The following is a 14,554-nucleotide window of genomic DNA, read 5'->3' as shown; positions in this document are numbered from 1 at the left end:
TCATCCACGGTTATCTCTACCTTAGAGGCAAAGTATACAACATCAGTTTGTTGTGAAGGTGACTTTCTGGCTTAGCTATACCTGGAGTTACGTGCAGCACGTGGGAGAGAGGCTGTGTCCCCATCCACCCCTAAAGCTGAGACACAGTTTGCTCAGCAGATTGTTGAGCAATGTCTCCATCACCTGCAGCCCATGGATATGTGATCAGCTTGGCCAGCATGTAGAAAACTATGGGAAGGAGGACCAGGACCTTGCCCTTCAGCAGCAGCGAGTTGACTTACCACGTCATGTCTCAGAATCAGGCTTTCAATGGCCTCATTTTAATGAATTCTTTCACATGCTTAGAAATCTAGAAACCATTTTCCATAGAGTCAATAAATCTTCTCCATTCCAACATCTCTATGTTAGAGTACATTAAAGTGTGATGCTACAGGAACTTAAATTCTATCCTGTGAAGCAAGAAAAAGTGTGTAAGTCCTGGAGAGAAGACAAGTGCACTGCTGTAGTCACCTTGTTATGATTTTAGGCATGACACTTAGCTCTGTATATCTCAGCTTTGCAACTTTGGAGCATGGATGGAGGCTGAGAGAGATCTGGATGCTGTTAATGAAAGGGGAAATGGACTTAGTACAAGATATATATGAGTCCAAGGATGCTTGGCACCCTTGTGTTTGACTTGATTCACTCAGAAATGGTTCTTGAGAAAGATCTTAGTGAAAGATTGCAAGGATAATCAGGTATTAAGTGGAGTTTTTGAGGCTTGTGAGGAATTTTCCCATCTTTACTTAATTGTGGTGGAAAACATAACACCATATTGATGTAAATACACCGATTAAATACTGTTCAGCTGTTACCGTGAAGGTGGTCCTCTTTCTTGTGGTGGAAAACTACTCATTCTGTGTAGGGCAATGTTTGGTGTTACAAAGCAGTTGTAAATTGTCTGATAGGTTGACCCCATGGGATGGTTTGATTCAGTGGGCAAGGGATACCATAGTTCTAGTTCTTGAATAGTAAGTAAACAAGAAAAGAAAGTTTGGTCTGTGGCTTTTGCTTGCCAATGGGAAAACCCTGTTTGTTGAAAGTCAGCTGATCTGGAGCCCTCACAGAGTGAGAAGCCTTGGAGGAATGAGCAGCAGTTGGATGTCAGCCCTCTGTTCCTGTCAGTGGAGCTCACTGATGGGCTCCAGAAGAATAGTACGAAGTTGGCCATTATACTTTCTAAGGCAGTTTCCATATAATTTCTTTTACATGAATCATGTAGTTCTGTATTTAACTGTAAACTTGTACATCATACAGTCATGTCTACTGTGTATTTTTGTTTAGCTCCTGTCTTAAATGTGTATAATCTTTAAATCAAACGCTAATGTTTGAAATCCATTAATGTGTGTCTGGGCTTTTTATTTTAAAGTTTAATGCATCTCATTTTCTGAAACTGGGAAGTCACATAAGCAGCTCTGTAAGATTATTATTCTCTCTTAACGGTTGATTTTATAAGGGTGAATGTGTCTGCTGGGGGAGACAGGTAGTGCTCTGAAGTATTTTATTATCAAAAGTGTTTGTTTTACAGAACTTTGGGACAACAATAGTGGTTAATCCTGAAAAGGACAAGGATATGGTGCAAGAGCTACTAGATTTTAAGGATAAAGTGGACCATATCATAGAAGTGTGCTTTCAGAAAAATGAAAAATTTATAAACTTGATGAAGGAGTCCTTTGAAACATTTATCAACAAGAGACCAAATAAGCCTGCAGAATTGATAGGTACACAAATATTTTTCTGTAAAATATTTCCAAAAGCCTGTAGAAAGCATGATAAGATGATGCTGCTGAGTGTGCTAGCGCAATAGTGGTGCATTATGCAGTTGCTTTAGGAGATTTGCTTTGGGAGCACTGCGGGACTGAGCAGCGCGGGGTGTTGTTTAGGTGTGTGCGGTGTCCCTAAGGAGTACATCACTTTGCTGTCCTGCACCATGCTTCCTGCACTGCAACTGGGCTAACTTGTGCACAAGGAGCTCAACGCGAGTGCTGCCGGTGGTGTGAAGGGCTAGGGGAAGTGTAGCCAAAGCAGAATTCTTAACTGCGGTGGCAGATGAGTTCTCTGGGTCTTAAAAGATCTTTCAGAAAGGAGAAAGTGCAGCCCATCTGACTCGAAGCCTGATGTTGGAACAATTTTAAGGCCTTCAGATAGAAGGAGGAACTAAAAATTGAGTGTCTTGAAGGGAGAACTAATGTTCATTAAGGGGAAAAATCTTTTTACTGGGGTTATTTCTGATCTGGTAAAATCTGGCAATCTGTTTTACCTGCGGCCAGCATAGCTATGATATTTCCCACTTGTAGAGGATCCTGCTCCTTTGGTTTTTTTCCTCTCTTGCCTCTATTCAACGTAGTTTGTGGCTTCATCCTAAAATAAACCTGTTTGGGTCAAATAGAGCAACCTAGTGAATACAGGTTAGAGGCATGATACGGCCTGCTGTCATCTGCAGGTTGTGATGTTTCAGCTATTGCAGTGGTTTCCTTCTTACCCCGGTATGTCGCGTAGGGATACTAATGTGGCTTAATCAACGTTGAGCTAAATTCATTGCTTAACAGTATTCCTAGCATTCCGAAGCTACTAACTTGAAAGCATCGCTTCTTTTTAAATTTTTGTATGCTCAGAGCAAGGAGCGAGAGGGGTTTGCTAAAGGTTTACAAAAACTCTAGTCCTCTCTGTGTTGTTTGTTTCTGTTTCTCATAAAATACATTCATATGCATTGTACGCTTCCAAAAATGTTGTCTTTCAATGAGTAATGTGCTTGCAATGAATATAACGCAAAATATGGGAACTTCTACGGCATTGACTAATGATTTTACTGTGTTCTTTTCTTGGATGGTTCCTTTTTGTGATATTTTTTTTAACATGATGGCAGTAGTTACAATAAGCGCTCTATCATTCCACTGAATAAAGGGGTGGGAGAACAGAAAATAGAAAGCTTAGCACTTCCCCTATATTTTTTAATATACAGTACTATTTCAAGTGGGAAATGCTGAAGTTGATGACTTTAGATTTATTTATTTTATTAAGGTGTTAAATTTTTTTTTATTTGTAGCAAAATACGTGGATTCCAAATTAAGAGCTGGTAATAAAGAAGCGACAGATGAAGAGCTGGAACGAATCCTCGACAAAATCATGATCATATTTAGATTCATTCATGGTAAGAAATGTCTGTCCTAAGTTAACACAACTGAAAATACTTTCTTTGCTAGTAGCTGAACTTCAGCCCTCTGAGGAGTGTAGGAGATCATTTTTAGTGTGAGCTTCCTTGAGAATTAGTCTTATATCTGAGTTGCCTTGCAGTTGAAAGAGCACAATAAATACAACAGGGAGGACAGGCTTCTTTGGAGATGAAGTTACAGTCTGTGGTGGAGACCATAGAAGGAGAGTAAGATTTAGCAAAGTATGGTAGTAGAATAATTCAAAAATAAAAGGAACCAAATGTCTATATAGTTTTCTTTGTTGTTGGGTAATGAATATTGATCTACTGATCGGTGTGTTATGAGTGAAGGCTTGTGTCACAAACCTGAATTGTGATGGTTCAAATACAATGTATGACTTTATTTTTGTTTCAATTTCCATGCAGGTAAAGATGTATTTGAGGCATTCTATAAGAAAGATTTGGCCAAAAGACTGCTGGTTGGAAAAAGTGCATCTGTAGATGCTGAGAAGTCCATGTTGTCAAAGCTTAAACATGGTAGGCATCTTCAGCTGTGTGAACTGTTTATTACTTTTTGGAATGTAGCTTGGAATCCTCATTATCTCATGCTTTAAACAGTGACAAGCCAGATCTTAAGTAATATCTGAGTATTGTGCTCAGTGAAAACTATTGGGTTGACCTCTCGGAGACGTGACTGGTTCATTTAATCTGCCTGCATAGGAGCAGAATACATACTCAGTTGCGGGTGCTCCAAACCTTGGCAAATCTGGCACAACTGTCTCTGGTTAGACCTTCATAAATTGTTCTGTGCTTGTTTGTAATTGTGGGATCTTTGCTTTAATTTGTGTGACAGAATGTGGGGCTGCTTTTACCAGCAAACTGGAGGGCATGTTCAAGGACATGGAACTGTCAAAAGATGTCATGGTTCAGTTTAAGCAGGTACCTTCAGATTGTGTTTATGTGCTAAACTTTCGACAGCGATGGGGAAGCACTTCGTAGTGTTAAACCTTGAATTAAGCTAAAATGAAATTGAACAGCTTTTGTGCAGGGCCTTGATCATGGTCATAGAGTTCTCATAAATCTATTTATAGAGCAGAATTTATTTATTCTTTATCTATTCAAAGATGACCTTTTTTACAGATTTATGCGATGTCTTTTTAAGCAAATTGAAGTCTAAACGCCACACAGTAATTCAGTTTGCTGACATGCTCTAAAGTCCATATTCCTTAATTCTGTAAACTATTGCTTCTCTTTGTGAATGACCTATGCCAGAGAGACTCCCTAAAGGTTGTTAAAATGCATAGAAACCAAATGTATCTCAGGCACTGTACTTAAAAACGGTTGGTGACTGAGGAAATATGCTGCAAGAAAATGTGCATGTTTGCTCTGTTGTTATGCTTCTCTTGGGCACCTTTTAGGGGCCTTGCTGTAGACCGAGTACTGGGATAATAGAGGTCTGACTTGAAGCAGCTGCTCCACTACTAAAATACTGTAGCGATTTTTCTGTCCCAGACTTTATGGCCTGTTGAGAAGTGATCTTATACTGAAATATATAAGATTATACTGAAATATATAAGAAAATGTGTCATCTCACAGAGATCTCAAAGTCCCAGGGAACCTCAACATTTTTGTTCTGGCTTCTGGTCAAAAGCTTTTGCTTTGCTTTCTTTTCTGTGCGTGTGTGATACCTCGTATTATGTCTAATGAAGGATGTGACCTGTAGGAATTCATCATTATTCTTCAAAGACTAGATTAGATTTCTAGTTTAAGCCAAGTATATCATTTTTCTAATTTATCATGCAAACAGTATACCTGAATGATTTTTTGTCTCTTGTATTTTAGTATATGCAGAACCAAAGTGACCCAGGAAATATAGACCTGACAGTAAATATATTAACAATGGGATACTGGCCAACTTATACGCCTATGGAAGTTCACTTGAATTCAGAGGTTAGTTTTTGAATTTTCCTTCTAAGTGCAGTTTATATGGTAGTATCATAATCACGGAATCATAGAATTACCCAGGTTAGAAAAGACCTTGAAGATCATCAAGTCCAACCGCAGCCTAACCAGTACCCTAAACCAGTAGCATAGGATGAATTAATGCCCTTAATTTAATGTATTTCTGGAAGACTTTAACGTTTGTTTTTTTCCTCATAAGATTAAAAAGTACAAGTTTAAAACATATTGGATAAAATCTGCTCTGAGTTTTTTTTGGGTGATTGCTTCACTTAATTTTTTTTAACTTCTTAATAATACTAATCTTAAATTAGCATCAAAGGAAAAATCAGCATCCTAATTAACATTGCATTTGAGCAGTAGTTTAAAACAGTTCACAGTAATTAGCCAGTCTAGCTACAATGGTTATGCCTACTGATCCCACCAATACATTACTGCATGATCTTCCGCCCCCATAAGGTCCTTCCTGTCTATAATGTGTCTCATAAAACTAGCCCTAGCGTTTAAATGGTGTGTCTGGGGGAAAAAAAAGGTTTGCTTCAAAGCTGATGTATTTTGCAATGCTTATATCTGTAGCTATGTATATTTGGAGTACCCTGCAGTACCTTGCTTGATCTTGTGTGCCCTGGTGGCGCAGTGGTAGGAATGCCGCTTTGCAACAGCGGGCCCAGGTTCAAATCCCCTGTGGCACAAGTGGTAGAAGTGCCGCTCTGCTACACAGGAGGCTCGAATCCCGGGGGTTGGACTCGATGATCTCTAAGGTCCCTTCCAACCCACACGAGACTATGATACTATGATGATCTGAAGTGCAGCAAGCACCTAGGAAATCAGGGTTGGTGACATAGGTCCTCTTCAGTTCAGAGCAGTAGAAGCTTTTGTGTATTTGCCTCTGTGCCATGCTTTCCTGGAGTGAAGGGCCATGAAGATGATCAGAGGGCTGGAACACTTCCCTTGTGAAGACAGGTTGAAGGAGCTGGGCTTGCTTAGCTTAGAGTAGGGAAAGCTCTGGGGAGACCTCATTGTTGCCTTCCAGTATGAAAGTATGAAATATTGTTGAGGAGAACCAAAGAAATTGTATTTGAAAACATCCAGCCTCACTGTACTGGTAAAACACTAATGAACTTTGTGTCTTTGTTTTGCAGATGATTAAGCTTCAAGAGGTATTTAAAACCTTTTACCTAGGAAAACATAGTGGTCGAAAGCTACAGTGGCAGACCACGTTAGGGCATGCTGTCCTGAAGGCGGAGTTTAAAGAAGTGAGTTTGTTAATAGAAGTTTGCTTATTTAACGCTTAGCCTGTTGGGATGAAATTAAAGTTGGTTATTCAGAATCCAGTCATGTTTAGTATTTCTTTTTTTAATAAAGGTAGTAACGTGTTTAGTGGAGGAACAATCACTGTTCAGTAGTTGTATTTTGAGCAGAAAGTGGGCTTTTGCTAATGGAACCAAAATACCACCTAGCTAGAAGACATGAGTAAAACCTCCTATTTGTAGTCATTCAGACAACATTATTGAAGTAAGGAGGGTTGTAATGAGGAAGAAAATCAGAGATCAACATCTTATTTTTTAATAGAGGATTGTTTTGTTTGTAGAAATACTGGTGACATTTTTAGAATGCTTAACTGTTGCAAAAGGAGACTGAAGGGCATTAGTGATGTAATGACTGGTTAAAATTTAAACGCTTGTTTAATTATTTAAGTCTTAAATAATCACATTGTTTCTTAATGTGGTTTTGTTTCTTCTCGTGGAATATCTTGCCTTGCTAATGAATGCGACTTAGTTGAAACAGAGTAAACAACAACAGTGTTATTTTATAAACTCACTGTAAATAGTGGATTTTGGCACTTGTAAATCAACAAGGATAGATAGATTTATTGTTAACTGACAAAAGAGTGTATATCTGTCTGAAGAGTTTTATTTCCTTTTCATAGCCAGCCGGAACAAACATTTTACTACTGACAATATGGGGTTGAAGTAGAAAGAAATTTGCAAAGCTAGAATTCCATGTATTGTAATTAAAATGAAATTTTAATTGGTTCTGGTTTGTACCATGCTGCTACTGTTAGATAAACAGAAAAGGTCTTAAAAACATCCTTTTTCCTTGATACTGCATTGAAGCAGATTCTTTTGTGTGACAGGCATTCAAAAATGCACATCTATCAATAAAGAATGTACAGCTTCTCTAACTTAACACATTTGGGAGATGTAAGAGAAGATAGTCTGAGAATTACTTCTAAATCTTTGACCCTTCTTTTTTTAGGGAAAGAAAGAATTTCAAGTGTCGCTCTTTCAGACGTTAGTTCTGCTTATGTTTAATGAAGGAGATGAATTCAGTTTCGAAGAAATTAAAATGGCCACGGGTATAGGTAGGAAAAATACTTTGTGGTTCTTAAATATTCTTCACCGAGTGACTGACAATTATGGATCTGTAGGTAAAAATGTGAGTGGTGATAAAGGCTTGTTGTATGTTTGGATTATTTCTGTTATAGCACTCTTTCAAATATTATAATCTGAAAATAATCTGTTACGGAATGCTGCCATTTTGGGGCAATTCAAGAGGTTATTTCAGTTCTGAGAGCGTGACTGTTTCTTTTCCACCACTGTTGCTGGAATGCTCTGTTTACAATAGATCTGATTTGTTAACAAGAGCAGCGTCCGGTAGCAAGTATGTATGGTAGCTGTTCCTCTTGCACTGTGAATCTGAAGATGGATGGATTATAGAAAACTGAAGGGAACTTAATCTCTGCATCAACCAGTAGATTATATCCAGTAGCCTTTGCTTGTCAGACCCTAAGATCAACCCAATAAAACAACTGCTGAAGAATCACTGAATCACCAGGGTTGGAAAAGACCCACAGAATCACCCAGTCCAACAACAAGTATCTGAATACAGACAAACACTAAAATACTGTAAATAAAACATTGTCAAAAGGGATTGTCAGGAATCCCAGTGGTTCAGAAGGATGCATTTCAAAAGGCAGCAGAGCCTAAGTACTCCAGCTTCTCAGACTTGAAGCTTCAGCTTGCTTAGTCACTCATTCCATAAATACTAAGGCAGCTGAAGAAAACTTGTGCCAGCGTGAATGATAAGCACTGGAATAGTCCAGAGACTAATTAGGTCAGAGTACAGTGCTTACAGAACAAACATAAGCTCACACAAGCCTGATCCAGATCCTGCATTCTCACTTTGTATTACTTTACCTTGGAGCTTACGTTCTGGCTGCCTTACAGCAACAGATTAAAATCCACTGCATGAAAACACGTTACATTATAGCGCAATAGAAAGGACTTCAATAAACTGTTATCAGGGCAGCCAGCTAGAACTGATGGATTGCTGGGAGCTGCCTATTTTATGTCATGTAATTGCACTGAGTGCTGTGCCTATCTCTTAAGAGGAAGTAGTGTAGAATGTAATGAGGACAGTCCATGGCCCACAGGTTGCCCATGAGTCCAGGGTGGCTGAAGTAAAGTCCTTCTTCCACACATGGCATTCAGAGCTTCTGCCATTCCCATTTAGCAGTCTCCCTCCTTGTAAGTGAAAGTCTTATGGCCAAAAGTGCTCTCAGGAGTTGGTCTCACACTGCCCCCTTCCTGCCTTCTGCTACTTGGCTGATCCTTTGCTGAGCAGTACTCTGGATTTTGCCCAGCAGCGATAAGCTGTGAAACTGTTGACCACTGTGTGTTATAAAAATGGGAAGCTTGCAGCATTCAAGGGACAAGGTTCAGAGAAGAGCAATGAACTGGGAGGTTTCTCAATGGATGGAAGCCACCTCTGTCTTAGGAAGTCCCTTGGTCCTAAATGACTGAAACTCAGCAGTGGGGTAGGAGAGGGAGAGAAGCAGGGAAGGGAAGTATGGAACATTCCTGCATTAGCTTCCCATTTGCATGCTGTCCTATGCACACCAGCTTATGGCCTGTCAAAGGCCAGACACTGGTCTGGATGGACCTTCTGACCCAGATGTGTGTTCTTCTGTTCTAAAGCAAATGCAGATGGATGCTGAAACTCCCAACTCTGAAGTACTGTGTTTAGCTACTTCCTTTACTTTGGTGTTCACGTGTGCTAACCCTTCTTTGGGGGTGCTGGAAGCTTTGTGCAGTTCTTATTTGGTGTTTTATTACAAGGTGTTAACCAGTCTTTGTACACTGGTACAGAAGAAGGTGCAGAAGAGATCAGAGCTATACCAGCACCATAAGACAAAATATCACGAGTTGAAGTGTCAGTAAAAGGCGTAGAAAGATCACTGTGAGACAGCAGCATCTGATAACATTCATGTGGAAGCTTTAGAGAAACTTTCCAGTGTAAAGGCTGAATTAGTCTCTCACAACTGAAGTGAGCCTTGGTGTGAGAAGAATGGTAGGTGACGAGAGCAGTGGTTTGGTTTGGGAGTTTTGTTTTGGTGTTTGTTTTTGATTTTTAAGTTAATGGAGTAATTCTGTAGGGTATCAGGCATACGGTGGGAAGAAGAGAACTGATGGGCTCATATATCAAGGAAGAGCAAGCACAGTGAACAAGCATATGCATGGTCATAACTGTACACTTGAGTTTTTAAAAGTTCTTGGTTAATGCTTGTAACAAGCTCTTAAGTAAGTTTTCATGGCTTGTGAGGTGAATTCTCCTGGGTGAATAATTGATTAGAAGATGGAAAATAGCTAGGAATTAAAAGGCTACTTTCATAGTGAAAGGAATCTCCTAGTAGGGATTTCCTTGTTATTATTCAACTTAGTCTCTAACGATCTGAAAAAGAATATTGATCTGACAGAATTTGATGCTTCTTCCTTAGGAAGGTCGAATCTGAAAGTTCTGTAAGTTACAAAGGGATCTCCCACTAAAACAATTAAGAGATCAAATAGCATCCAGTGTTGCTGAATGCAAACACGTCTGCAGAGAGAGAGAAATAACTTCAACCACATGTGCAGAGACTGGCTTTGTTGTGTGAGACTACCATGTATTTTGATCCAATTCGTATAACATAATGCAGCTGTTCTCAACTGAAACAGAGTCAGCTGTCAAAGATTAATGGCTGGCCCAAAAGCTGTAATTCTCAAGCTTCACATCAACTCAGCCCCCAGTTTCTTGCACATGCATTGATGTTTAGTTGAGAACACCATGTGATCATCAAGTCTGCTCATTTGATATGTTCCTGTGGGCCTCTTAGAGGCATCATGAATAATGTGCAGGAGTGAGATGTAAAGCATTTGGGATTTTCCAATGTTAGAAAAATCTGTTGTGTAACTCTGGTTATCTCCCTTCTCCTGTTGGAACTTTCACAGCGGTTCCTCAGGCTTCTCAGTCAATGTATCCCCAGCTCCTTTGCTGACTACAGCAGGAGATGGAGCCAATCAGATCAGTATTTTTGTGGTCTACTTGAGAGTCATACTGAAGCTAATATGAAGAGACTATCAGTTTGTGTGGCAGAAGCCAGTGAGATGGTATGACTCATAGCTTTCAATTGTTTGAGGAAAGCACTTCACACAGTAAAGCTGAGCAATCTGCATTCCTCTCTGCACTTGGTAGGAGAGCACAGCCACAGGACAGAGCATCAGTTAATTCATATCAGTCAAACAGTTGTGATCCTACTATGTGTGCTATACAGAGGTGAAAATGGTATCTTCTGTGATTCTGCTATTCAGACTCTTAGTCATTTATGCAGTTTCTGTATTAGCTACATTGCTGGATTTACAGGTTTGTTTTCTAAACGGCCTGTACTTAAAGTAGGTGAGTGTCTGGGTTTCTAAACTCCTGGGCATTGAAATAACCAGAAGACTGGTCACTATCTGTGTTATAGACTTTGTCTATTGCGTCTTTAAGTCCCATTTAACACCAAATGTCTACACTGTTCTGGGACAAAACATGGACTGTCACCACATTTACACACAACCCCACCCACCCCAAAGATATCCCATTTGTCTTCACATCCCTTTGTCTTTATCCATATAGAACATAGAATCATAGAACAGCCCAAGTTGCAAGGGACCCACAAGGATTCAGTTCCTTTCCCACACAGGAGCACTCAAAAAAACAAACCCTGTGTCTGTGGGTGTTTCCTTGAACGCTGACAGCACGGTGCTGTGCCTGCGCACCAAAAGACTTCAGACTCTCCTCAGTCTGCCCTACAGACCTCTCCCCACTTTCACAGCCATCCTTTGGACACTCTAACAATGTTATATCCTTACATTTTGGAACCCACATTCAGTGCAGAGTAGGACAGCCCTCCTCACCTGGCAGCAGTGCTGGGCCTGGTGCACCTCAGGGCACGGTTGGCCCTTTGGGCTGGCAGGGCTCACTGCTGGCTCACATTCAACCTCCTGCTAGCCACAGCCCCCAAGATCCTTTTGTATGGGGCTGCTTCCTAGTCCCTCAACCCGTCCATACATTAAGATCAAGGGAATGACAACAGCATACGGCACCATACAGAAAATATAAGTGATTAAACTGTGCCACATAAAAGTAATATAAAAATAAAAGATTAGGAACCTCAACAGTATGCTACCTATGAAGAATTAATTAGGCAGAGCTGGGACTTTTGTTTTGCACTCACAGGATAAATTATACCCGGTCTCTTTAGAAGATACAAGATTGCTGCTGATAGACTGATACAGTTAGAAAATATATCAGCTGACACCCAGAGAAAGAGTGGTTACCTGCTCTTTGGTTGCTGTGCTTCTTTGAGACATACTGTCCAAATATATTCCAGTTTTTCCTGCCTTTCTCATTATTGAGAAAGCCTCTCTGAAATAAATGCGTTTCCTGCTTTTCCTTGTGTGATTGAAAGGCAATTTTGAGTTCCTTGCCCTTTGGCACTCTGTGACCTGCGGTTTCACACGCACAGCAGAAGCAAAGCTCTGAAGGGTACTGGGGTTTGTAATGGCAGCCTTGCACAGTGGCATGGGCTCTATTTGGGCAAAAACACATCAGCAATCTGCATTTACTGAAAGTGAAAAGCCTAAAAAGTGTGAAACAGGGTTTTTTAATAATGAAAGAATATATGGAAGATGTTCTGTTGAGTTGTTGAACATCATTCTGTGTGAGCATGTAAGCTAAAGTATTTTAGAAATAACAAGCATTCCACTTTAGCTCATCCATTCCGTGCAGTTCAGCACTGCATTGCAAAACGTTTGTTTTAACTTGTAGACTTTTCGGATCTGAAACATTCGGTGCTAATTTTGTGTTATGAGTAAAAGTATTCCAGAGACCGCAGAGGCTGTTTTAATGCCAAATCCTGAGACGTCTTTGCAAGATAATTACTAGAATGTTTTAGGCTTCATTTATCTACTCGTCCAAGTGCTTTTAGCTTTAAATCTTAATAGATAAAATTTCCTTTGCCCGCTTGTTTCCACTCCTTTCCTATTGTGGAGAAGTTTAATGGATATAATAGCTGTCAGCGGCACCTTCTGAGCTGATAGAAAGATGTTTGATGAGACTTCTCTCCTATTTTCTTCTTTGTTTTTCATTTGTGTTTATATTTGCATCTGATGTATAAAAAAAGCAATGAAATCACCTAAAATGAGTGGTTTAATTTTCTCGTCGTGATCAGCTGATTTTTCTATCGATGTCCTGTTACTGCCAAACAAATCTGCAGCAATAACACCAGGCTTGTGTTGCAGAGATATTGTTTCTCTGATACTGCTGCTAGATAGAAGCTTTGTTGAGGTGATCCCTATGTTCCTGTCAGGTCTGTTTTCTTAACTTGTGCAGCTCTGTGCACACTTGCAGTGCATACTCTCAGCACTTACCTATGAGATGTGTGAGGCCAAGCTTGAAGGCTGTATGCTGTTGTGTAATCAGAACTTAGCTTGGAAGAACACATTAATATAAAAACCAGTAATTTTTTTTCATTCTATGCCTAATTTAATTGCATTAAACTTTTCATACTAATGTTTTGCTCTCTTTTCTCCTATACTTTGAATTTGTTCACAGAGGACAGTGAATTAAGAAGAACCTTGCAGTCTCTAGCTTGTGGGAAAGCACGAGTACTGATTAAAAATCCAAAGGGCAAGGATGTAGAAGATGGAGACAAATTCATCTTTAATGGTGATTTCAAGCATAAATTGTTTAGAATAAAGATCAATCAAATCCAGATGAAAGAAACAGTATGTATTTATTTTTGCATTCATTCTGGTTAACTGTTTATCCATGTCCCACGTGGAGAGACAGAATCTCTGCATTTCCTCTCATAGCTTTTGTATTATTAGAAGGGAAACGTACTTTAATTTTTTGTCAGGGAGGATGACTCACTGATTGTAAATCCCACTGAAATCCAAACAATTCAGATTCCTTCCTTTGCCTACAAAATCAAATGCTGTTATATTGAACTGATGGTGTGGTCTTGCAGATGTTTCAATGTGTCTTATAAGTTTTCATGGTACAGCTGAAGAGCTGTTACTACATTGAACTCATGACTCAACTGTCACTGTGTCACTTTTCTTTATTAGGAGGGTAAGAAGGCTATTAAAAGGTCAGGGTTGTCCCCTCATTTGTAGTGGATGTCCTTGTTTTACTCAATTCCCAGTTCTGGATGCAAGATGATAATGTTTTAATTAGTATTGAGTTGTTCCCTTTTGGCCTTTGTCTGTGAAAATTAAAAAGTAGGTTCGAGTTGAGCAGTTTTGTGCAGAAGACAGTGTTTAGACTGTCAAATTCTTGTGTGTTCTTCTGAAAATATGAAGGGAGTTCTTATAAGTTGGTTTATCAGATTTAAAATATGACATGATCTTTATTTAGATGATCTTTAATTTTATATTTGACTTGCTTCAGCAGCATGCTTCAGAATCACTTAGTTCTTAGCAAGCAGTAATGTTTGTAACTGTCCCGTAGGCAATAAAACTACAGAAATATCATGGATAAAATGATAGCAATAAAAGGTGATACTTGTGGTTTCATATTGTTCTTTAGGTCGAGGAACAGGTTAGCACAACTGAAAGAGTATTTCAAGACAGACAATATCAGATTGATGCTGCCATTGTACGAATAATGAAGATGAGAAAGACTCTCGGTCACAATCTCCTTGTTTCTGAATTGTACAACCAACTGAAATTCCCAGTAAAGGTAATGGATTTTGTTTTTCAAACCATCCTAGGATTAAGTATTAGAATGAGCCTGTGAACAGAATGAGCCAAGGTATCAGAAGTGACGTATCCGCCAATTAACCCGACTTATCCCTTGACTGTCCAGGGGAGAGACACAAACATGGATGCCATGATGTCTTCTCTCAATTTATTGCTGCGTCATACTCGTTATATACCATCCTAAATCTCGCGCAGACACGTACACCCGCTACACAAAACCCAATGCACGCGAGAGACCCTGTACACACACCTACCTAAACCCCCCGCCCACTAACTCTTAACCTACAGGCCTAACTCAGCTATTCTAGAACACTCCATCTACTCAGAACTACTGTATGCA

At 39.6% G+C, this 14,554-nt stretch overlaps 1 protein-coding gene across 6 annotated transcripts in view; it reads left to right on the top strand.

Annotated features, from left to right (window-relative positions):
• Positions 1-14,554, top strand: part of CUL4A (cullin 4A) — a 33,152-nt gene that overhangs the window by 16,784 nt on the left and 1,814 nt on the right. For 2 of the 6 annotated variants that reach the window (XM_085534290.1, XM_085534282.1), the window contains 9 exons: positions 1,568-1,760; positions 3,086-3,190; positions 3,617-3,727; positions 4,044-4,129; positions 5,033-5,140; positions 6,292-6,405; positions 7,409-7,514; positions 13,067-13,239; positions 14,042-14,194. In XM_085534290.1, coding sequence (XP_085390416.1) covers positions 1,568-1,760; positions 3,086-3,190; positions 3,617-3,727; positions 4,044-4,129; positions 5,033-5,140; positions 6,292-6,405; positions 7,409-7,514; positions 13,067-13,239; positions 14,042-14,194 — 1,149 coding nt within the window. Of the gene's footprint in view, positions 1-1,567; positions 1,761-3,085; positions 3,191-3,616; positions 3,728-4,043; positions 4,130-5,032; positions 5,141-6,291; positions 6,406-7,408; positions 7,589-13,066; positions 13,240-14,041; positions 14,195-14,554 lie in introns of all 6 variants that reach the window. The other 4 variants (XR_014941418.1, XR_014941420.1, XR_014941419.1 and 1 more) reach the window with 4 other exon arrangements.

Source organism: Coturnix japonica, chromosome 1 (assembly GCF_054131305.1).
Source record: "Coturnix japonica strain WE chromosome 1, WE-NBRP24, whole genome shotgun sequence".
NCBI classification, from domain to species: Eukaryota; Metazoa; Chordata; class Aves; order Galliformes; family Phasianidae; genus Coturnix; species Coturnix japonica.
The sequence above is the reverse complement of the archived record's forward strand: the minus strand, read 5'-3'. Positions and strand labels throughout refer to the sequence as shown.